This window comes from Hypanus sabinus, chromosome 8, assembly GCF_030144855.1.
Source record: "Hypanus sabinus isolate sHypSab1 chromosome 8, sHypSab1.hap1, whole genome shotgun sequence".
Taxonomy (NCBI): domain Eukaryota; kingdom Metazoa; phylum Chordata; class Chondrichthyes; order Myliobatiformes; family Dasyatidae; genus Hypanus; species Hypanus sabinus.
The window spans coordinates 145,455,568-145,481,874 of record NC_082713.1 but is presented as its reverse complement, the minus strand read 5'-3'; the positions used below and the strand labels follow the sequence as shown (position 1 = coordinate 145,481,874).

Here is a 26,307-nt window from a genome sequence, read left to right as displayed (position 1 = left end):
TTTTCAGGTTTCACCCATTTCAGCTCTTTCCGTTCCCCAGTCACTTGGTTGAGTGAATTTGAACAGACCTGCTCCAAACGTATCTCGTATTCTTCCAGAACCTTCTTGCCACGAAAATACTTGGACCTGGAAAGAGAAACAAGAAGGAAGTCAAATGCTGAGATTGCTATCTGATGTGAAGCAATTCAAGTCTACGGTGGCGGAGATTGCAATTAACTTTACTCCAGCTACGTGTTCCCCCCTAGTCAGGAAATAATAACAACAACATGAATGATTATTTTAACAGCAAGTGAGCTGAAGTAGAGGCAGAGATTTTGTGTAGAAATCTACAGAAGCCTTTCACTAATGACCAGAATATCTATATAAAGTTGCAGAAACAAATTGGCATCATCTCCCACAGAGTAGCACATACTAGCTCAGAAAATGTGCAGACTCTTTTGTTTCTGTTAGTCTTGAGTACTTTTCCTTTATCTTTCATTTCTGGAGAACAGTAGGTGGCACAGATATATTTTTTTAATTTTCACTGTTCTGTTCCCAGACATTTCCACCCTTCCACGTTCTGTCTGTGTTCTCTATTTCCCACACTATAGTTCCTCCCTTTCCCCCATCTATTTTTTATTTGACATGTACATTGTCTTTTTGACCACAGCTATTTCTTGTCTTATCCCTTCTCTTACACCCTCTTCCAACAACATTCACCCTCCGACTGTCTCACTTTTCAGAGAAGCTGAAATGTACGCACTTATCAGTACATGAATCTTGTATAATCAACGGAGACCACGTTTCCCGTGGATTCATCCAAAATCAGTAGAAAAAACAGGTTTGCATCTCCGAAATTTTTCATCTAGTGTTTCCACAAACAGCTTTGAAATTCACAGATCAGTAATCACTTAATCCCAAAGAAAAACAGTCAGCTAAGGCAAAACAAGATGAAAATCTGGAATAAGAACTAAATATGCTGAACAGGGTCAGACAGCACCTGTGGAGGGGGAAACCCCCAGTGAGACCTGATGCAGACTGGGAGACCGTTTTGACAAGCACTTTCACTCCACCTGCAGCAAGCAAGTGGTCCTAGTGGCCAACCATTTTAATTCCAATCCCCATTCTGATATGTCAGTCCTCGGCCTCCTGTTCTGCAATGATGAGGCTAATTTCAGGTTGGATGAGCAAAGCCTCATATTTCATCTGGGTAGCCTCCGGTCTGATGGCATGAACATTGATTTCTCTGACATACTCCCTCCATCTTCCCTCTTCCATTCCTCACTCTGGCTTCCCTCTTATCTCTTCTCCTCACTTACCTATCACCTCTCCCTAGTGCCCCTCCTCCCTCCCTTTCTCTCATGATCCAGTCTACTCTCTTATCAGATTCTATCTTCTTCAGCCCTTTGCCTTTCCACCCACCAGCTCCCGGCTTCTCACTTCATTCCTGCCTCCCACACCCCCCTGGCTTCACCTATCACCTTCTAGCTCACACTCCTTCCCTTCCATCCCACCCTTTCTTGTCCTGGCAGCTCCCCACTTCCTTTCCAGTACTACCGAAGGTTCTCAGCCTGAAACATGCACTGTTTATTCCTTTCCACAGACACTGCCCGACCTGCTGAGTTCCTCCAGCACTTTCTATGTGTTGCTCTAGATTTCAAGCTCTGCAGAATTCCTTGTGCTTCTAACAGAGTACAGAATAAAGTGTTACAGTTATAAGGAAGGTGCAGTGCAGGTAGACAATAAAGTGTAAGGACATAATGGGGTAGATTGTGCAGTCAAGATTTCATTTTAATTTACTAGGGTAAAATTATAGAGTTCATCTTATAACAGTGGTACAGAAGCTGTCCTTGAGAATGATGGTATGTGCTTTCAGACGCTTGCATCTTCTGCTTATTTGAAGTGTGGAGGAGAGAGAATGTCTGGGATGGGTGGAGTCTTTGATTGTTCTGGCTGCTACAATGAGATAGTGAGAGATGTAGACAAAGTCCATGGAGGGGGGGTTGGTTTCTCTGATGGGCTGACCAGTGTCTACAACTCTCCGCAGTTCCTTACAGTCATGGACAGTTGCCATACTAATCCATAATACATCCAGATAGAATGTGTTCTATGGTGCATCATTCAGAAGGGTATGAGAGGACACAAATCTGAATCTGAAGTAGAGGCACATGAACTTTCTGAGCATGGCATAAACATGGCTGGACGAGGACAGACTATTGGTGATATTCACTCCTAAGAACTTGAACCTCTCAACCCCCTCAACTTCAACACTGATATAAACAGGAGCAAGTGCATCACACCCCTTTCCTTAAGTTAAAGACCAGCTCTTTGTTCTGCCGACATTGAGGGAAAGATTGTTGTCATGACACTGTGTCTCTACCTCCTCTGATTCATCATTATTTGAGACTTGGCCCACTACAGTGTTACCATCTTCCAACCTGAAGAATGAATTAAAGCAGAATCTGTCTGCACAGTTATGACTACTCAAGGAGTAGAGTGGGAGGCAGAGTATGCAGCCTTCTGGGAATAAACAGTGTGGAGAATAATTGTGGTTTAAGTGTTGCTGCCAGTTTTTATTGAAGTCAGGGTTGTAATCAATAAACAATTGTCTATTGTTCAAATGCTCCGGAGTGTAGGGCCAGGGAGGTGGTGCCTTTCCCACATTCTGGAATACCAGTGTTGAGGATAATTATGGCAGAGGTCTTGCTGCTACACTTACTGATCACAAAGTCCCAAGCACATTATGAAAGTATGTATTCTGTTTGCAGCTTTGAGATTCGTCTTCTTGCAGGCAGCCACAAAGCAAAGAAGCACAATACAACCCATTTTTAAAAAAACCCACCCGACAAAGACTGCCAAATACCCAATGTATGAAAGAGAGAACAAACCATGCAAACAATAGAAAAGTACACGAATAACACAGAGAACATGAACGACAGAGTTCCGGAAAGCGAGGCCACAGCCACGAAGCCAGTTCTTCGCTGCAGCAAGTGAAGTCGGTCCAATGTCTTTTGGTCTGGAAGTCAAGGCTCCAGATGTTGCAAAAGGTAAAACACATAAGTCAACATAGGGTGGAAAGCAAGAAAAATTAAGCGAGAAATAGCATGACAGCCCAAAAGAAAAATAGTGGTGGTGGTACAAACCACAAGAAAAAAATAGTTCCCAAGGAGGTTTAAATGAGACTAATTGAGAAAGCTGAACCAACTCAATGTCCATAAAGTTGTAAAGGACCGACACAATGTTCCTCAATCTTTCACTGAGCTTCACTGGAATCATGCAGGAGCCCGAGGGTCAATGAGAAAATGCAACAAACAGTGATCCTCAAGGAACTGGTAGACCCAAATCTAACTGTATTTCATCATTGGCAATAGGTTGTTCAGCCACAGAGCGCAGCGCATCTCTGTGAGATGTAGCCACTTATTCCTAACACCCGAAAGCTCAAATTAATTCTGCAGTGAATGGTTTCACTAGATCTCTGAAATGCCCTCCCCACCTTCTCACTGCTGCCATCAGAAAGGAGCCTCAGGAACAGTTATAACCCCTCAATCATCAGGCTCTTGATCCAAATGGGATAATTTCATTCAATTCTACTTGTCCCATAATTGAAATGTTCCCACAACCTATGCACTCACTTACAAGGACTCTTCACCTTTGTTCTCAATATTTATTGCTTATTTATTTATTATTATTATTATTATTATTGTTATTATTATTATTATTTATTTATTTATTTTTGTATTTCCACAGGGGTTTTTTGGCACACCGGTTGAACACCCATTTTGGTATGGTCTTTCATTGATTCTACTATGCTTATTATTCTATTTATCGAGTATGCCCACAAGAAAATGAATGTCAAGATTGTATCTGGCGATATATATGTACTCAGATAATAAATTTATTTTGAACTTTGAATCTACATGGGTTCAGCATTAACTTTCCAATAAGTGTGAGTAGAATCACAGATGGAAGCTATTCAACCTTATTGCGCCTTCCAGAAGCAGGTCTGTGACCCTTGACTTCCACACCCAAGTGCAGCACGAACTTCTGAGCATCCCTGCAGATGCCTCAGTTCGCACTGTAAGTGCATGTGCATTATTTACACAGAAATCTAGCACCCAAAGTACAACTGCCATAGAACTGAACACTGTGGCCTAAAGCCACATACTAGAATTCCAGAGAAATCTAACACATGGATCAAAACTCTTTGGAAATGTTTTATAAGTTTTGTATTTTTCAATACAGCAAGCTGCTTTCATATTTATTATGATATATAATAGTTTGTAATTATTTTAACATACGAGGCATAAGCTATTAGAACAATTAAGTTCACACTCAGGATTAGTTAGCTTGATATGGAATTACCTTGGCTGTAATTATTAGGTCTTAGCCTGTGTCTACATACTTCCCACTGAGTTAACGTGTTTGAATGTGGCGTGCCTGGAGCGGAGTTTGCTGCTGAAGCCAGCTGGCTGTATTAATGGAGCTGATTCAGTTGCCTGTGCAATGAGAAATGTTTAAATCACTCTGAAAGCACCAGCAACCTAAATGCCATGGTCGAGCGCCCTTACACAGAAGCCTCGCTGTCAGCTCCTGTGTTCACATGTTCAGTCTGCACATGGATTAAGATTCTTTACAAGACTATGACAGCATCAGGGGCAAACGTGCCAAGAATGAAGGGAAGCAAATTGGAATTCAGGACATGTTCACTCTGATCTTGTTTATCACAATGGCAGTAACAACAACAAAGAGGCATACTTAGAATTGTAGGCATGCACAAGGCCTCTCTCTAACCGGTGTTCAATGTTTTCTGAAAGGCCACCAGAACAGCCTTTCATCATGCAGGCACTGGACAGGGTTGAAGTTACCATGTTTCTGCACTGAGAGTTGAATGTTAAGTATTCTGTTTTCACTATCTTTCTTTTTCTTTTTTGATGAATGCTTGTGCTGATCAGTTTATAGTGACAGAGGATGAAACACTTCACATTTTATACCCCTGTGTGAGCATTAGGCATTCCATGGGGAGCAGCATGGAAGTGCAATGCTGGTGTTTCCAATACTGGCCTTGCCTCAGAAGTGACCTCCTATCTGGCAGAGTGTCATTTACTCCCTATTATCAAGCATGAACAAACAGCTACAATCTAGTCTGATAACTGAGGAACATCTACATTTGCTGTGGAACCCATCCTTATGGATAGCAAAGACACTATATGTTTGAAGAGATCCTGGTGCTTTCTCTGTGCTCTGGTCAAGATTGCTCCTTGTGCACGATCATTCATTTCACTGGGGCCAGGGGTGGTGGGAGAGGGAAACATTTCTGCTTTTCTGAGCAGAAAATAATTCATATTTTTCATATATAATAGTGACTAAGTTTCAAAGAGGTCCATTGTGCAGAAAGTCCTTTTTGCCTTACAGTCTGTCTACCTGTACTGCACTTTATCTGTATGGCAGCACTATTCTGCACTGTTATTGTCTTACCTTGTACGACCCTAATGCACTGTGGTAACAAATTGATCTATATGAACAGTTTATCATTGTCGTTCCCTCCATGTGAAAATAAACCAATTTACCAAATTTATTTCTGAGCCACTACCTAAATCAGAGTTAAAGATCAGATAGGAAAGGAAGAGAAATTCGTTTGAACCTGCTCAGACAGGAGTCTTTTTATCCATTTCATCGACCAAGCTACCAAACTTGAGGTCAAAGTCAAACCCATTGCATACTTAGACTTCTATTCATCATGTTCATTATTAATTTGACCTCACATGACATAAAGCTCCCAGTTTGCATGGACATTGTGTTTCACAAAAATCATAAATGCAACTTCTAACATCCACAGATTTTATGTTCCCATTCAGTTAGGCAAGTACAAAGATAGAGCTTCTAACCAAACAGTTTTTTGATGAAGATAACAACAAACAATAGCAGTAACTAATATTTACAGTGTATCAAAAAATCATTCCACAATGTGCATGTGTTTCTTATAGTTATAGATAAACTGAAACTCACTGTTTTACCATTGGGAAAGTAACTAAGTAATAACAAATTAGCCATATTCATTATTCTATTGACTATTGTCAAAACATGTAAAATTGTACAACTAGTTCCTCACAATAAAATGATATACGGTCAATAATACAAATAGCTAAACATAAACCTCATTTTCTAATCCTCTTAGATTTAATACCAATAATAACAAAGTTTAACGCCAAACTATGTGCTTCTGATCCTGAGAAACATAATAAATGATTTTTCCAATTAGCTTACCACATGGCAAATCTCCTTTTCTGTACTAAAAGTTATACTGACTATACATAGCTGTGAACAAAGAATCTCTCACTTGCTCTCGGGAAATAGGTGTATATCAACAACTATGATGAGAATGTGTAAGGCATGGTTGTCAAGTTTACAGATAACACTGGAGTATTTGGGATTGTAGACAGTGAAGAAGGTTATCAAGAATTACAGCAGGATCTTGATCAGCTGGGTAAGTGTGCTGAGGAAAGTGGGCTACAGAAAGTGTTGGGCCGTCCCACTCCATCACAGGCAAATCCTACCCCACTGCTGAAGCACTGCCACAAGAAAACAGCAGCAATCATTTAAAAAACCCCACCATCCAGGCCCCTTTGGGTAACTGCCATTGGGCAGTAGATACAGAAGACTTGGGTCTCTTACCACCAGGTTCAGGAACAGTAATTAACCTACAACCATCAGGCTCCTGAACCAACTATATTCACCACTATCCTGAACTGATTCTACAGCCTCCAGACTCACTTTCAAGGATTCCTTACAACTCATGTTCTCAGTATTATTTGCAGCTTTTCTTCTTTTCCACAGTTTGTCAGCTTTTGTCTGTTTGTATATGGTATCTCATAAAATAGTGTTGTAATTTTTTTAATGTAAATGTCTACCAGAAAATGAATCTCAAGGTAGTACATAATAATACACACATATTTGATAATACATTTACTTTGAATTTTGTATAGCAAATGGATTTCTCTTTAGTTCAGTGCAAGGAGTTGCACTTTGGGAAGTCAAACCAAGGTCAAAATTGCACAATGAACAGTAGGGCTCCACAAAGTATTGTAGAACATGGAGGGGAACTTGGGAGTACAACCATATAGTTCCCTGAAAGTTGTGTCATCGGTTGACAGGGTGATGAAGAAGGCTTCTTGCATGTTGGCCTTCATTAGTCAAAGCACTGAGTATAGAAGATGGCATGTTATTTTTCACTTCTACAAGACATTGGTGAGGCCACACTTGGAGCACCATGCTCAGTTTTGGTCATTCCGCTATAGGAAAGATGCCATTAAGCTGGAAATAGTGCAGCAAGATTTATGAGGATGTTGCCAAGACTTGAGAGACTGGGTTATAGGGAGAGTTTGGGCAATCTAGCACTCTATTCTCTGGAGTGTGGGAGACTGAGGAGTTACCTATTTGAGATGTATAAAATATTGATGGACATGGATAAAGTGGATGCATACTTTTTAACTCAGAGTTGGAGAATCAACAAAAGAATAAACTTAAGGTGAAACATTTAGTAGGAATCTTCTGGCAGTTCATTCCATATACATATCAGAGAGTGATAAGCTGCCAGAGGAAGTGGTTGAGTTGGATGCAATAACAACATCTAATGGACATTTGGATGGGTACATGAATATAAAAGGTTTCGAGGGACATGGGCCAAGCACAAGCCAATGGGACTAGCTTGGATAAGCATCTTGGTCAACATAGATCTGTTGGACTGAAGTGCCTGTTCCCATGCTGTGTTAGACTCTGTTGACGATGCATTTTTTGGTTAGAGCCATTTAGTAGCTGTGTGAACATCACAAGTCTCAATGACTACATACCTTATCCAATCACACCCAGCACAGCAGTCAAGTAAACGTAATCAAATCAGTTTTACTACTACACCGCATGCCAGGCTTTTCCTCTCATATCTAGTGGATTCTAGCAATGGTACAGCTGCTATCATAACACTTCGGTGAACTGGCTGTCTCATTTCTAAAAATGAAAATCAAAATCCTCTTCTGAGCTACTCACTGTTTTGCAAATCCCAAGGTTTAAATAAACACTTTAATAATTCTTTTGATGTCCCTCTAGATTTATTACACATTGATATCCCCGACTCACACCACAACCTTGTGCCTGTGAGTAAAACATTTCAAGCATCATCATCCTAGCCCTTGTATCTATGCTAATAGATCTTCTAGCAATGTCTGCTTCACTCAGCCACTTCAGGCAGTGTTCCTGTTTCTGACTTGGCGCCTCTCACCTTTTGGCACAAGCTGCACACTCCTCTTCAGAAGGGCACGCGTTAAACTCCATCTCTATTGGTCGCAGTCCATCGCTACCCATTCCAAAATCAGCGTACCCTCCCTCACAGAATCACCTACATGTGTCAGTTGTCCCATGTTTACCTTCTTACACTTGCTTAGATAATGGAACAGTAGCTGTTAGTATTCTGGTCACTCCGTGCAAACCACCACGTACTGATGTGTTGATGTCGGTGAGCTCAGGACTTTCTAAGTCTTTCTCAAAGCCCTAATCAGTAGCCTTTTTGGGGCCAAGTGCACCTTCTAATTGTTAAGTTCCAGGATCTCTTCATTGTGCAGCCCGGTGCTACTATAGTCTTTTAGCTAAAATGATCTTGCCCATGGCCACAGTTGGAGGTCCATGGTTGTAACCTATAGCCATGATAATTAACTGGACTCATCAATTGTCCTTGGCAACCCCACAACCTATCTCCTCCAGAACCTGAAGAGTCTCTCCTGCATTAGTACCTATTATCAACTTACAGTGACTTCCCAAAAAATGTTTGAAATATTTTCAGTACACATCTTGCCCTCTATTCAACTAACCTGCAGCAGAATTAATGTGCATAATAATCATAGAGTTTTTCAATTATTTCCTCTACAGCTGCAGGGCAAAGCTACCTAACTCTACATCTTTCCTATCCAAATCCAACAGATGGACGACACCCCGACAAGCACAATACATTTCTATCCCTTGCCAGTGACCACGTAGTTTACTAACAATTGTTTACTGCAGGGACACGCACATCTGCACAATATGCCCTATGTGGTGGCATTAAGGCAAAGGGTCATCCAAAGTAAAAATTTTGACACAAGCTGGCTTCCATAACAGCCATAGTGAGGCCCCCCGCCTTTTCCACCTTCATCACTTACAGCTTGTGGTATTTGTGTGACCTAAAGCCTTTTTATTGAAGATCCACATAAATCAGCTCACTGCCATTGCTTTCTATAGATTCATTTCCTGCCTGCTACTCAGGATTGTGCCCCAAGCAAAACTTATTTAACATTCACCAATGCTCTTCCTATATCTGTCAACGTCCTGCATATCAAACAGTTTTACTTGTATTTGCCCGCTTACCATCCTGTACACCAAACTATCCCATTGCAAATGGCATTAGAAATGTGTGAACATTTCAACTTTCACCCAGTATTGTTAACCTGATAACATGTTCACCAGCCATCCCTCCTGGTTGCACATACTTAAATAAATCTTTTCGGGATATTATAAAAACTGTGGCTCACAAACTAAATAGCCTTTCTTTCCTGTCCATCTCTAATAACGGTAGCGATATCACATTGCTATTTCCACGTATTGCCATGTGGTTTAGTTCAGAGTCCTCCTTGGAAAGTTGATATAATTTGCATACAGGAGCACCACCATTCTTTCCAAATAGAAGACAGGCAGAAAAATCCTCTCCTACCATTCTGGCAGACAAATGTATCAGCCATGTATACTGACTGCAGTCAACATGTACCTTGTGTTAGTTATTGTTTTGCTTCTAACACAATGCTGAACTTTTCTGTAAGGCACATGGCAAATACAGAACTTCTAACCAAATACCCTTATTAAAAGTGTACATTAAACACCCTTATTGAAAGTGAACAAGTCCAAAAGGCAACATCAGGAAAGAGCAGAGGTGGCAGCACCTCCTTCATGATAAACTCATCATGGTATCCAGACGTCGCAGTCTTGTCTAACGCTTGTTCTCCTGACCTGAAGCACCTAATGATTAAGTGCCGACTGTTCTACTTACCAAGAGGGTTCTCTGCTGTGATGCTGACTGCAGTTTACATAACACCAAAGAATGACTGAGTGCCATGATTAACGAACAAGAAACCACCTAACTTGACACTTTTCACATCATTGTCAGCAACCTCAATCAGCCTAGCCTAGGAAAATCTCTGCCCAACTACCAAAAGCACATTACCTGCAGCACCAGAAGACCCAACACACTCAACCACTGCTACACTACCTAACGTTACATCCCTCAACTGCACTTCGGGAATCGGACCATTTGGCAGCCCCCCTCCAACCTGCATATAGGCAGACACTTAAGAGGTAAAGAGAGCAAAGAGAGGTAAAGAGAAGCAGGTGAGGGCTACAGGACTGCGTGGAGTCAGTGGACTGGCCTCGTGCAATGATTCTTCAGAAGACCACAATGTTACCGACTTTATACAGACACTCATGGTTAAGTGTGCCCCCACAAAACCAAACGGAGTCTTCCCCAACCAGAAGCCCTGGATGAACCAAGGGATTCATAATTTGCTGAGAGTTAGATCAATGGTGTTTACAACTGGCGATCTGAAAAACAGGACCCGACATAGAATGGGGAACACATTTTTCAAACACTTTCGCTCTGTCCACAACAAGGCGGCTATCTGGCATGCAAAACAAGAAGTCCAGACTAAACTTGAATCACAAAGGGATACACCACAGCTGTGGCACAGCTGGAATGCCATCGCTTCCTACAAAGCCAAACCAAGCAGCATAAAGTGGCAACAAAGCTTCGTTCCCAATTGTACTCAATGCCTTTCATGCTCCCTTTGACCAGAAGAACATAAAGGCGCCTTCAAGAACCCCACAGCCCCTGATGACCCTGTGCTCTCAGTTTCTGAGGCCGACTGGTATTCCTTCAGGAGGGTGAACCCACAGAAAGCATCTGGCCCAGGTGGTGTGCCTGGCCGATTATTGAAAACCTGCGCTATCAACTGGCTGGAGTGTTTACGGACATCTTTAACCTCTTGCTTCAGCACTCTGAAGTACCCATCTGTTTCAAGGGGCATAAATCATATCGGTTCACAAGAATACTATGGTATCCAGCCTCAAAGAGTGTCATCCAGTAGCACCAAGGGGTTCCCAACCATTTTGTGCTATGGACCAATACCATTAAGCAAAGGGTCCATGGACGCAAGTTCAGAACCCCTGACGTCCATTGTGATGATGTGCTTCGAGAGCTACCTGAGGAATGACTTGGATCCACTCCAATTTGCCTACCGAGCAACGGCAGGTGCCATTTCATTGGCTCATCACTCAGCTCCGGAAAATCTGGGCAATGAAGATGCATACACTAGGATGCTTGTCATTGTCTGCAGGTCAGTATTCAATACAGTATCCCCTCAAAACTCATCACTACAGGTAACAGCCTCCTCTACATCAGTGAGACTCGACAAAGATTGGCGGACCGATTCTTCAGGCACCTTAGCTCTAATCTGCAGCAAGGAGGATTTCCTGGTGGTCAAATATTTTAATTCCAGTCCCCATTCCCATTCCAGCATGTTGGTCCATGGCCTCATTTACTCCACAATGTACCCGCTCTCAGGCTGAAGAAGCAACACCTTGTATTCCACTTGTGTAGCCTCAAAACCAGACAGCACGTACATCAATTTCTCCAACTTTCAGTAAATTCTCTGCCCATCTTCTTTTCTTTTCCATTCACTACTCTGGGTCCCCTCTTATTCCTTCTCCTCATCTACCTATCACCTCCTTCTGGTGCCCCTCCTTCTCACCCTTCCCCCGTGGTCCACTCTCCTCTCCTATCAGATTCCTTCTTCTTCAGCCCTTTACCTTCACTACCTCTTATTTTCCTGCTTCTTAATTCATCCCTCCTGCCCCACCCACCCACCCACCTTCTCCCTCATGTGGCTGCACCTCTCACCTTGCAGGATGTGGTACTTCTCCAACTGCCACCATCTCATATTCTGGCTTCTTCCCTCTTCTTTACAAGTCCTGATGAAGGGTCTCGGCCCGAAATGTTGACTCTTTGTACCTTTCCATTATCGCTGCCAGACCTGCTGAGTTCCTGTGTGTATTATGAACCTCGAAGAACTGGACATTAAAAGCTCCCTATACAAATGAATCCCTAATTTCCTCACGGATAGGCACCAGTTAGTACATCTCCTCCACACTCACCACCGGCATAACTGCATCACACGGCAGTTTGCTTAGGCCCCTGCTCTTCTCACTTTATGCCTATGATTGTGTGGCTAAGTATAGTTCCAATGCCGTATTTAATCTTATGACTACTGTTGCTAGCTGAATCAAGTGTGGTAATGAATCAGCATACAGGAGGGAGTTTAAAAATCTGGTTAAATGGTGCCACAACAACCAACTTCTCATTCAATGTCAGCAAAACCGAAGAGCTGGTTATTGACTACAGTTGGAATAAACTGAAAGTCCATGAGCCAGTTCTCATTAGATCAGAGATGGAGAAGTCAGTAGTTTTAAATTCCATGGAATTAACATATCAGTCTTGGGACCAGTACCTCTACTTTTTTAGAAGTTGGTGTAGATTCAGCATGTCACCAACAATATTGACAAACTTACTTCAACGGACAGTAGTGAGTATTCTACCTGGTTGCATCGCAGCCTGTTACGGCAACAGAAAGAGGACAGAAAGTGGTGGATACAGCCCAGTCCATCACAGGCAAAGCCCTCCCCTCCATATTTACATGGAGCACTGCCACAAGAAAGCAGCATCCATCATCCAGGTCACCATCTCCCCTCACTCCACCACTGGGCAGAGGGGACAAAGGTCTAAGGTCACCATGTTCAGGAACAGTTATTATTCTACAACAGTTAGACTCCGGAACCAGTGGATAACCTCACTCACCACAAACCTGAACTGACATTACAACCTAAAGACTCACTTTGAAGGACAACTCCTGTTCTCAGTATAGCTTGCTCATTTGCACAGTTTGCTGTTGCACATTGGTCTTTGTTTGCATATATGCAGTTTCTCACAAATTCTATTACATTTCTTGATTTACCTGTAAGTGCCTGCAAGAAAATGAATCTCAAATAGTATATGGCAACATAAAAGTACTTTGAGAATAAATTTTCTTTGAACTTAGAACAGACAGCATGGGGCCTCTAGTGTATTAGGATCTTAAAGAAAGTTGCAGAACCTAGTTTTAAAGGAGAGCATAAAGCCAGGAATAATGGTTTTAATTCAAGAACAGGGAAGAGGTATGCAGCTAGGAAGGGTATATATAAGTTAATGCAAGATAGATACAGGAAAAAGGAAAGATTTAGCCAGGGAACTAATGGGAGGGCCAGATACGTATGCTATTACATTACCGTAACACGTCATAGATAAAAGTTGTTACAGAGCATTTTCCAACAGATGTGAATCAAAAGGTCTAACACAGATATAGCTGGCTGGAGGGGGTAGTGGCATCAGCACTGGACTTTGAGGCAAATGGTCCCGAGTTCAAATCCAGCCGGCTTGCCGTCTGTGCTGGATTGAGTGTTGAGCTAGCAATTTGGCCTCATAAGAAACAGTCAAATGCTATGCAAAAGGCAACAATGCTGCCCAGTGCTCCAAAAGATGCAAGAAGGAACAAGAACAGATAATGAGATTTAATTTGTTAATCAACTAGATCATATATCTCAGTTCTTTTCATTATATTTAAAGTCTAACTTTTTTTCCCCCAAAACTTATAAAGCCTTACAAAACCAGGAAGACTGAAATGAAAGAAAGAGCAGCTAAGGTTATATAAGGAAAATAAACTATGTCATTGTTTCCTTATATATTGATTTCAAACCCAAAGAACAGGTGCCTTCCATCTCTGATTGTAAGAATAATTTGAACGGATGAGTGAGCAACTTTATTTTTGGTGTTTTCAATAAGACCATAAGAGCCTATTAGAGGTAGGAGCAGAATTAGGCCATTAGGCTAATCGAGGCTGCTCTGCCATATCATCATTGCTGACCCCTTCCCCTGCCCCCCAGCCCTATTCTCCTTCCTTCTCTCTGTAACCTCTTCCTTCTCCCTGTAACCTTTCATGCCCTAACTAATCAAGAAATTTTTAATATCCACCTTAAATACACCCATTGACTTGGCCTCCACAGCCACCTGTGGCAACAAATTCCACAGATTCACCAACCTTTCGCTAAAGAAATTCCTCATCATCTCCTTTCTAAGTGGACGCCCCTCTGTTCTGAGGATACACCCTCTGATCCGAGACTATGCCACAATAGGAAACATCCTCTCCACATCCACTCTATATTGGCCTTACAATATTTGATAGGTTTTAATGAGATCATCCTCACCAGAGCCGAATAAACCCTCAGCATTACATCCTTGTCTTTGTATTCTAGTCATCTCGAAATGAATGCTAACATTGCACTTGCCTTCCTCACACCAACTCAACCCGCAACTTAACCTTTAGGGAATCCTAAGGAGGACTCCCAAGTCTCCTTGCACCTCAGATTTTTGAATTTTCTGCCTATTTAGAACATAGTCTATACTTCTGTTCCTTCAGCCAAAGTGCATGACCACACACTTCCTGACACTGTATTCCATCTGCCACTTTGTTGCCCATTCTCCTCATCTGTCTAAGACCTTCTTCAGCCTCTCTGCTTTCTCAACACTAACCTGTCTTCATATAGTCCACAAACTTGGCCACAAAGCCATCAATTCCATCATCTGAATCATTGATGTATAACGTGAAAAGAAGCAGTCCTAACCCCTGATGCACCATCAATAACTCACTCTGAGACGTGAAGGCGAGAGATCGGCTTTTATTGACTGGGAGAAGGAACAAGCAGTGAGTGACCACCATACTACATCCTGGAGACTGAGGGCCGGGCTCAGGCCTCGATCACCTTTATCCCGGGGTCTGTGGGAGGAGCCACAGGAACAGTCAGCAGGGGGCGTGTCCAGACAGGTATATGCAGTTCACTACAACCCCAACCCCTGCAGAACACCACTGGTCACTGGACACAGCAGCCAACCAGAGAAGTCCCCCTTTATTCCCACTCTTTGTATTCTGCCAATCAGCCAATCCCCTATCTATGCTAGTATATTTGCTGTAATAACTTGTGCACTTGTCTTGTTAAGCAGCCTCATGTGCAGGTCCTTGTTAAAGGCCCTCTGAAAATCCAAGTAAACAACATCCACTGATTCTCCTTCATCTGTCCTGCTTGTTATTTCCTCAAAGAATTCCCATAAAGAAAACCATGCTGACTTCGGACTATTTTATCATGTGGCTCCAAGTACAATGAAACCGTGTCCTTAACAATCCATTCCAACATCTTCCCAACCACTGAGGTCAGGCTAACTGGCCTATAATTTCCTTTCTTCTGCCTCTCTCCCTTCTTGTACAGTGGAGTGACATTTGCAATTTTCTAGTCCTCCGGAACCATGCCAGAACCTAGTGATTCTTGAAAGATGCCTCCACAATCTCTTCAGCTCCTCATACAGAACCCAGGGGTTCTTGTGTCTTCCACAGTGAAGACAGATGCAAGTTATTTATTTAGTTTGTCCGCCATTTCCTTGTACCCATTACTACCTCTCCAGCAGTCCAATATCTACTCTCACCTCTGTTTTACTTTTTACATACCTTTAAAAAAGCTTTTGATATCCTCGTCAATATTAATGGCTAGCTTACATTCATTTTTCACCTTTTCCCTCCTAATGGTTTTCTTAGTTGCCTTTTGTGGGTTTTTAAAAGCTTCCCAATCCTCTAACTTACCACGAATTTTTTCTCTGTTATATGTCCTCCTTTTTGCCTTTAGAATATATCTTCTTACTCTTTGGGATGTACCTATTCTGTGCCTTCTGAATTCCTCCCAGAAACTCCAGCCATTCCTGTTTTGCCATCGTCACTGCTAGTGTCCCCTTCCAATCAAATTTGGCCAGCTCCTCTCTCATGCCTCTATAATTCCAACCTGCGCAATGGGTCAAACGCTCTTCTCTGTGCTGCACCTGTTTATTTTTCTAGAATTAAGGTGCTGAAAAGGAGGCATCAATCAGTGCCGGTCTGGTGAAGTAAGTCATCTGATCCATACCAGTTCAAGTTTGATACATTACTGTATATGATAGCATCATGCAGGTTGTTAGGAAGCTGATCATTCAGGGAAAATAACTGAAATAAATCACCCGCACAAGAACTTTTACAAAACATATTGAATCCCAGCCTTCAAAGAAATGGGTGGTTAAGCTTGTCAATGCAGAGACAGCATCGATATGCGCTCACACTACCTTGAGTATTTGCTCTCTGTTCATTAGTCACACACATTCGTAGTGAGGGAAGGACATCTGTTGGCAGAAACAAAGCAGTACAGGAGCAAGCAAGCCAGAGCAGCTCTTGCTCCTCAGGAACATACTAGGCAGCAAATTTATCCACTGCACCTGTGAGAGCAAGGCTATGCGTTTTCTCCCTCAAACCTTGTGTCTCTTTTGGAAGAGGACAGCGAGGCTTTGAGAGGACGTGCGGCGGCGGCCATTTTCAAATTGTCCAATTGCATCTCAGATCGGAGTTCTGAGAGGCGGGACTGTGCAGGCGCGTGAGGAGGCCTGGGAAGGAGGGAAGATATAAAAAGGAGAGACTGAGTGAGGTAGTTCTCTTTTGGAAGAGGACAGCGAGGCTTTGAGAGGAAGTGCGGCGGCGGCCATTTTCAAATTGTCCAATTGCGTCTCAGACCGGAGTTCTGAGAGGCGGGACTGCACAGGCGCGCGAAGGAGGCCTGGGAAGGCGGGAAGATATAAAAAGAATGCAGCCTTAAGAAGCGGGCAGCGGAGTGCGCCGGGAGCAGAGTGTAGGGCTTGGGCTCAGGGGGCTTAGGCGGAAGAGGGCACAGTAGGAAGTGACAGTGGCTGGGCCTCCGGCACAGAGGACGGCCCTGTAGCTCAGAAGGGTAGGGATAGAAGAAAGAGGACCATAGTAATAGGGGATTCGATAGTCAGGGGTTCAGACAGGCGGTTCTGTGGAGGTGATCGGGAGTTCCGGATGGTAATTTGCCTCCCTGGTGCCAGGGTTCGGGACGTTTCTGATCGCGTCCAAGATATCCTGAAGTGGGAGGGTGAGGAGCCAGAGGTCGTGGTACATGTAGGTACCAATGACATAGGTAGGAAAGGGGAAGAGGTCTTGAAACGAGAGTACAGGGAGTTAGGAAGGCAGTTAAGAAGAAGGACCGCAAAGGTAGTAATCTCGGGATTACTGACTGTGCCACGCGACAGTGAGAGTAGGAATAGAATTAGGTGGAGGATGAATGCGTGGCTGTGGGATTGGAGCAGGGGGCAGGGATTCAAGTTTCTGGATCATTGGGACCTCTTCTGGGGCAGGCATGACCTGTTCAAGAAGGACGGGTTACACTTGAATCCTGGGGGGACCAATATCCTAGCGGGGAGGTTTGCTAGGCCTACAGGGCAGACTTTAAACTAGTGAGATGGGGGGGGGGGTGGGAATCAATTTGAGGAAACCATGGGAGAGGAGGTTAGTTCACCAGTAGAGCAAGTAAATAGACAGTGTGTGAGGGAGGAAAGGCAGATGATGGAGAAGGGATGCGCTCAGCCTGAAGATGTAGGGGAGAAGAAAGAAAAGGATAATAAATTTGAATGCATTGTTAGGGATGAAAAGAGAGGAGGAGGTGGAGAGTATCTTAAATGTATCTATTTTAATGCTAGGAGCATTGTAAGAAAGGTGGATGAGCTTAAAGCATGGATTGATACCTGGAATTATGATGTTGTAGCTATTAGTGAAACATGGTTGCAGGAAGGGTGTGATTGGCAACTAAATATTCCTGGATTTAGTTGCTTCAGGTGTGATAGAGTAGGAGGGGCCAGAGGAGGAGATGTTGCATTGCTTGGCCGAGAAAATCTTATGGCAGTGCTTTGGAAGGATAGATTAGAGAGCTCCTCTAGGGAGGCCATTTGGGTGGAATTGAAGAATGGGAAAGGTGTAGTAACACTGATAGGAGTGTATTATAGGCCACCTAATGGGGAGCGTGAGTTGGAAGAGCAAATGTGTAAGGAGATAGCAGATATTTGTACTAAACACAAGGTGGTGATTGTGGGAGATTTTAATTTTCCACACGTAGACTGGGAAGCTCATTCTGTAAAAGGGCTGGATGGTTTAGAGTTTGTGAAATGTATGCAGGATAGTTTTTTGCAACAATACATAGAAGTACCGACTAGAGATGGGGCAGTGTTGGATCTCCTGTTAGGGAATGCAATAGGTCAGCTGACAGATGTATGTGTTGGGGAGCACTTCGGGTCCAGTGATCACAATAGCATTAGCTTCAATATAATTATGGAGAAGGACAGGACAGGACCTAGAATTGAGATTTTTGATTGGAGAAAGGCTAACTTTGAGGAGATGCGAAGGGATTTAGAGAGAGTGGATTGGGTCAAGTTGTTTTATGGGAAGGATGTAATAGAGAAATGGAGGTCATTTAAGGGTGAAATTATGAGGGTACAGAATCTTTATGTTCCTGTTAGGGTGAAAGGAAAGGTTAAAGGTTTGAAAGCACCATGGTTTTCAAGGGATATTAGAAATTTGGTTCAGAAAAAGAGGGATGTCTACAGTAGATATAGGCAGCATGGAGTAAAGGAATTGCTCGAGGAATATAAAGAATGTAAAAGGAATCTTAAGAAAGAGATTAGAAAAGCTAAAAGAAGATACGAGGTTGGTTTGGCAAATAAGGTGAAAGTAAATCTGAAAGGTTTCTACAGTTATATTAAAAGTAAGAGGATAGTGAGGGATAAAATTAGTCCCTTAGAGAATCAGAGTGGTCAGCTATGTGTGGAGCCAAGGGAGATGGGAGAGATTTTGAACGATTTCTTCTCTTCGGTATTCACTAAGGAGAAGGATATTGAATTGTGTAAGGTGTGGGAAACAAATAAGGAAGTTATGGAACCTATGACAATTAAAGAGGTGGAAGTACTGGCGCTTTTAAGAAATTTAAAAGTGGATAAATCTCCGGGTCCTGACAGGATATTCCCCAGGACCTTGAGGGAAGTTTGTGTAGAAATAGCAGGAGCTCTGACGGAGATCTTTAAGATGTCATTAGAAACGGGGATTGAGCCGGAGGATTGGCGTATTGCTCATGTGGTTCCATTGTCTAAAAAGAGTTCTAGAAGTAAGCCTAGCAATTATAGACCTGTCAGTTTGACATCAGTGGTGGGTAAATTAATGGAAAGTATTCTTAGAGATAGTATTAATAATTATCTGGATAGACAGGATATGATTAGGAGTAGCCAGCATGGATTTGTGCATGGAAGGTCATGTTTGACAAACCTTATTGAATTTTTTGAAGAAGTTACGAGGAATGTTGACGAGGGTAAGGCAGTGGATGTAGTCTATATGGACTTCAGCAAAGCCTTTGACAAAGTTCCACATGGAAGGTTAGTTAAGAAGGTTCAGTCGTTAGGTATTAATGCTGGAGTAATAAAATGGATTCAACAGTGGCTAGATGGGAGATGCCAGAGAGTAGTGGTGGATAATTGTTTATCGGGATGGAGGCCGGTGACTAGCGGGGTGCCTCAGGGATCTGGTTTGGGCCCAATGTTGTTTGTAATATACATAAATGATCTGGATGATGGGGTGGTAAATTGGATTAGTAAGCATGCCGATGATACTAAGGTAGCAGGTGTTGTGGATAATGAGGTGGGTTTTCAAAGCTTGCAGGGGGATTTATGCCAGTTAGAAGAATTGGCTGAACGTCGGCAGATGGAGTTTAATGCTGAGAAGTGTGAGGTTCTACATTTTGGCAGGAATAATCCAAATAGAACATACAGGGTAAATGGTAGGGCATTGAGGAATGCAGAGGAACAGAGAGATCTAGGAATAACAGTGCATAGTTCCCTGAAGGTGGAGTCCCATGCAGATATGGTGGTGAAGAAGGCTTTTGGAACGCTGGCCTTTATAAATAAAAGCATTGAGTACAGAAGTTGGGATGTAATGTTAAAATTGTACAAGGCATTGGTAAGGCCAAATTTGGAAGATTGCGTGCAGTTCTGGTCACTGAATTATAGGAAAGATATCAATAAATTAGAGAGAGTGCAGAGACGATTTACTAGGACGTTACCTGGGTTTCAGCACTTAAGTTACAGAGAAAGGTTGAACAAGTTAGGTCTCTATTCATTGGAGCGTAGAAGGTTGAGGGGGGATTTGATCGAGGTATTTAAAATTTTGAGAAGGGTAGATAGAGTTGACGTGAATAGGCTGTTTCCATTGAGAGTAGGGGAGATTCAAATGAGAGGACATGATTTGAGAGTTAGGGGGCAGAAGTTTAAGGGAAACACGAGGGGGTATTTCTTTACTCAGAGAGTGATAGCTGTGTGGAATGAGCTTCCTGTAGAAGTAGTAGAGGCCAGTTCAGTTGTGTCATTTAAGGTAAAATTGGATAGGTATATGGACAGGAAAGGAGTGGAGGGTTATGGGCTGAGTACGGGTAGGTGGGACTAGGTGAGATTAAGAGTTCGGCACGGACTAGGAGGGCCGAGATGGCCTGTTTCCGTGCTGTGATTGTTATATGGTTATATGCAGTGACAGATTTATGAATGATAGGTAAGTTTATCCTTCAGCTCCAACTCTGGATTACAACTCTGCAGATTCTCGCAGGATAGCAACTCCATGTCCTTTCTGTGACGACCAGCTTTATTGAGAGCCTTTGCAGGTGATTTTCCTTTCTGTTTTAGATGCCAATAATGCATAACAAGAATATATTTAATGCCAACAAAAATCAATTATGAATCGCACAAATGCAATGTTACATGAAACTTGTGCGTTCACAATGATGAATGGATTTAATATGTTCACACTAAAGTGTGTGAAAGCAGATAGGGAGCCATCACTGAACCATAGAAACACAGAAGATTTCCCCTCCCCTCTTCATATAGCCCCTTGATTTGCACTTAAATACATTAAAAATCAATTTTCCATTCAGCCAGTGAATTGGACATCTCTGCAGGAGCTCCTTGGGTAATATTCCAGACCCAGGCAACTTCATCACTGACACTCTTCCAGTCATAAAGCCAGAAGGAGAAATGTTCACTGATGATTGGACAATGCTCAGCACTATTTGCACCTCCTCAGATAACGAAGCAGTCCACAACCAGATGCAGCAAGACCTGGACAACATCGAGCCCTAAACTGATTGGTGCCGAGGAATATTCATGCTCTTCAGATGCCAGGCAGAGACAGTATTCAACAAGGGACAAAGCTAGCTATCACTCTCTGGCAGTACCAGCACTGAATCTCTCACTCTCAATATTACGAGGGTTACTACTGACCGAGAACTGAAGTAGAGTCACCATATACGCAATGAGCTACTAGACCATGTCAGGGGCTAGGAATCTTGCAGTGGGTAACTCATCCTAACTCCTCAGAGCCTGTCCACCATTACAGGGCTCAAGTCGCGAGTGTGGTAGGATACCCTCCACTTGGCAGGATGAGTCCTGAAGAAATGCCGGGTAAATAGCATCCACAAACCCATGGGGAAGTTCAAATTCCAGTTTATGTGGGTCAAAGATGACCTGGGACTCAGGACGCCTGGCGTTTACAGGATTCTCTGTGAATGCAGAGCAGCATAAATCAGCCAGACGCACGGTAGAAACAAGCATCAAGGAGCACGGGAGGTGAATTTGTTTGGGTTACCTGGAGAAATCTGCGGTAGTAGAACATTGCATTCACAATGACCACAGGATTGACTGGCACAGAACTACTGTGCCACACCAATGGATTTTGGGACTACCTGGTGAAGGAAACCACTGAAATAAGACCAGAGTCTCACTTTGAGTAAAAACTGGAACACAATTTTAAACAAGGTGGAGCAGTGGAAACCTGATTGGTTGAGGACTAACCAATCAGGAGGGAAGGACGATGGGAGTTGAGTGTACATACCACTGGACTAGAAATCTCTGGTGAAGATTGCGGAGTCTGTCATTGAAACATCAGTTAAAATCAATACCTGGACCCAGCTGGAAGCCCAAGGAGAATTTATGCGAGTGCAGCTTTTAACAAGAATATGTATGACATAACAGCCTGTCCATGGGCACCCTGTCTACAATTATTCACTCACTTCACACCACTAATGAACCATTGCAGCAGCTTGTACCATCCAAAGGTACACTGCAGCAACTCACCAAGACTCTTCTGACAGCACCTTCCTCAGCTACAACCTTTACCAGTTAAAAGGTAGCAAGACGACAGTAACATGAGACCACCACCAATTCTAAGATGCCCCCCGCCCAAGGTACACACCACCCTGACTTCAAAATTTATTACTGTTCCTGCACTGTATTTGGGTCAAATCCTGGAACTATCAACACCTCAAGCACTTCAGCAGCAGTTCATCTTCATCTTCTCAAGGGCAATTAGGGGCAATTAAATGCTGGTTCAACCTACAAAGCCAGGTCTCATGAATAAAAGTTCTTATATAATGAACTCCCTACATTTACAAATAATTAATCTGTGCTCCATATGTTATTCAAACTATGCAAGATGAAATTAAAACCTTTAGTTGCCATTTTGACTCTACTTTGTCTAACTATTGGCTTTTAATAGAGACCCTGGAGGGAGTAGGGAGTATTCAACACAATAGACTAATATCCATTATAATAGATTCAGAAGTACTGTTTTCTCTGACAACATGCTCTGAATGAAGGGCATAACTTTAAAATTAGAACAATTGAGTAATTTTAGGAATCACTTCATCATAGTTAGGATTGAAAATATTTACCCAGAATTGCAAGTTCCTAAAATACCTCTCTGATTAATGTTTTGTCTATTTTAATGCACTCAGAACCAAACATTCCAGTAAATATCACATACAAAATGCTGGAGGAACTCAGCAGGTCAGGCAGCGTCTTTGGAAAAGAATAAAAAGTTGGCATTTCATACAGGACTGCTGAAGGATTTTGGGTCAAAATGTCAACTGTATTTGTTCCTCCAGCATTTTGTGTCTGTTGCTTTGGATACCCAGCATCTGCAGATTTTCTCTTGTTTGTAATTGCAGTATTTCCTGTAACTAAAACAATTGCTGAAAAACTGAAATGAAACAGAAAGTGCTAGATGTAGTCTACAGATATGGCATCAACTGTAACGTGAAGTTCAGGTAACAGCCATTCAAAAGAACTTTAGAATTAGTCTTTTTCTGAATGTAAGCATGTCAGGTGAGAGGGCTTTAAAAGACCCATGTGCTCCACTTTTGCAAATCTTTGATTATACAATTTGTGACATTCTCAATTAAACACTAGCCCAGTACTGTAGTATTTTTCCAGCAGATTATCGTGTATTCTAAATACCTTCAATGATGGATGACCAGTGAGGTTCTACGGCTGCATTGCAGTACTGAAAGCAAACCATTGCAAACTATTGAAGAGGAGCGCCATCTCCTGGCCTTGCCGAGGTCTACATGTGGATTACTTGCTTCTACCTCCGAAACTGTACAGTGGCCAATAGGCTGACATTTGTTAAGGTTTCATGCCCACACTGCTTTTAATAACATCGATCTTTTCCTAAGTGTTCCAATGCATCGACAATACTGCTAAATCCAGCTTCATCAAGCCCACAGAAAACACTCAATACAACTGTTCAGTTTGCACACAGCCCCCTTCCACCATGATTTAAATGGAGAATGTGTACTATCTACCTTACACAATCACCTGTTAGTGATGCTGAGCTTATCCTAGTTCTTGTTTCTGCTTGTATTCCAAATGGAAAAAGATCAGAGATGAGGTGGCAGTTACTGGCCATGGCATTGAAGTAGTCAAAGTAAAATGTATAATCAAAGTACATACTGTAGATGTTAACACATACTACCTTGACATTCATTTTGTTGCAGGCATTTACAGGAAAATAAAGAAATACAATTTACAAAGAACTGTACATAAATACTGACTAAAAACAATGTGCAATAAATATAAATTGTGCAAATAAGTTCTTAAAAACAGAGAACATGAGAAGTAAAGAGTCCTTGAAAGTGAGTCTGTAGCTTGTAGAATCAGTTCAGAGTTGTGGTGAGTGAAGTTATCCTCGCCGGTTCAGGAGCCTGATGGTTGTAGGGTAATAACAGTTCCTGAACCTGGTGGCATGCGACCTGAGGCTCCTGTACCTCCTGCCCAATGGAAGGCAACATTCGACCAAGTGTGACATCAAGAAAGCCTAATGAAGTTGTAGATAACGGGAGGCAGGGAAATATCCTCCACTGGTTGGTGACACAAATGATAGAACTTGAGCCAAGCATGTCAACCACAAGACATCATTCCAGGAGATCCTCAAATCAGTGTCCCGTACCCATGATGCACCATCAATAACTCTCCGAGACGTGAGGCGAGATATAGGCTTTTATCGGCTGGAAGAAAGAACAAGCAGCAATTGACCACCACACTACATCCTGGAGACTGAGGCCAGGGCTCAGGCTCCAATCGCGTTTATACCGGGGTCCATGGGAGGAGCCACGGTCAGTGGGAGGAGCCACAGGAGCAGTCAGCCGGGGGGCGTGTCCAGACAGGTACATGTAGTTCACCACATTCACCCCCCCCCCTTTGTTTTAAAAGAGAGTCCCCATGGGGCGAAGTTTCTTACAAGTATACTTACAGATTAAGTCTATCAGGTGGTCGAATCTGTCGCTGCGATCTACTTAACACCGGCTGTGATTGCACCGGAGACGGTGGTTGTGCTGGTTCCGGCCTAACTGGAGGTGTCAGCCCACTAGGCATCAGTGATCCCTCATGCGTGTGCAAGATGCCCGGTATAGGAGTGTCGTGAGGAGTCTGTGTAGGGCTTGGTGTGCACGGTGTCACCTTGGGTACAGGGTTCATAGTTACCATGGAGTGTTTGGGGTAGTGGTCTGCTGGTCCTGCGGGCGCCAGGTCGCGGACGGAGACCGTGTCCTCCCGCCCATCAGGTAAGACCACGTAAGCATACTGGGGGTTCGCATGTAGAAGGTGAACCCTCTTGACCAGCAGGGAGTATTTATTGCTCCTCACATGTTTCCGGAGCAGCACTGGCCCTGGGGACATCAGCCAAGCTGGTAGGGTGGTCCCAGTGGCAGACTTCCTGGGAAAAGAATAGGCACTCGTGAGAGGTGGCAAAGGGGAACCGCGAGTACTCATCGATAATGTGGAGAAAGTAGACATTGCGGTCAGTGGAGGGAAGGGGACCCTTAAAGTCAACACTCAGTCGCTCAAAGGGGCAGGTGGCCTTGATAAGTTGCGCCTTTTCAGGACGGTAGAAGTGCAGTTTGCACTCAGCGCAGACTTGGCAGTCCCTGGTCATCGTCCTGATGTCCTCAAGGGAGTACGGCAGGTTCCGGGCTTTCACGAAATGGTAAAACCGGGTGACCCATGGATGGCAAAGATGTGCATGGAGGGCGTATAACTGGTCAAGCTGTGCGCTAGCACACGCTCCCCGGGATAGGGCATCAGGGGGCTCATTGAGCCTTCCAGGCCAGTACAGGATATCATAGTTGTAAGTGGAGAGTTCTATTCTCCACCGCAAAATTTTATCATTTTTGATTTTGCCCCTCTGTTGGTTGCTGAACATGAACACAACTGAGCGCTGCTCGGTCAGCAAGGTGAACCTTTTGCCGGCGAGATAGTGCCTCCAGTGCCTAATAGCTTCCACTATGGCCTGGGCTTCTTTCTCCACCGCGGAGTGCCGAATTTCAGGGCCTTGAAGAGTACGAGAAAAGAATGTTACTGGCCTGCCTGCCTGATTGAGGATAGCAGCAAGCGCGAAATCGGAGGCGTCACTCTCTACTTGGAAGGGAATGGTCTCGTCCACTGCTTGCATCGTTGCTTTGGCAATGTCCCCTTTACTGCGGCTGAAGGCCGCGCAGGCCTCGGCAGAGGGGGCTAATGTGGTAGACTTGACCAGGGGGTGGGCCTTGTATGCATAATGGGGGACCCATTGGGCGTAATAGGAAAAGAAGCCCAGGCACCGTCTGAGGGCTCTGAGGGTGGTGGGAAGAGGGAGTTCTAACAGGGGGCGCATATGGTCAGGATCAGGGCCAATGACCCCGTTCTCCACGACATACCCAAGGATAGCGAGTCAGGTGGTTCCAAACACACACTTGTCCCTATTAAAAGTAAGGTTCAGGGCTTTGGCCACTTGGAAAAATCGTTGGAGGTTGGCGTTGTGATCCGGCCAGTCGTGACCACAGATGGTAATGTTATCCAGACAGGGAAATGTGGCCTTCAGTTGGCACTGGTCCACCATCCGGTCCATTTCCCTCGAAGATAGAGACACCATTTGTGACACCGAAGGGGACGCGCAGGAAGTGATA

At 43.4% G+C, this 26,307-nt stretch overlaps 1 protein-coding gene across 1 annotated transcript in view; it reads right to left on the bottom strand.

Annotated features, from left to right (window-relative positions):
* The window catches only part of LOC132398542 (synapsin-3-like), a 262,286-nt gene that overhangs the window by 220,979 nt on the left and 15,000 nt on the right, over positions 1 to 26,307 (bottom strand). The window contains exon 2 of the mRNA XM_059978162.1: positions 69 to 126. Coding sequence (XP_059834145.1) covers positions 69 to 126 — 58 coding nt within the window. The remainder of the gene's footprint in view (positions 1 to 68; positions 127 to 26,307) is intronic.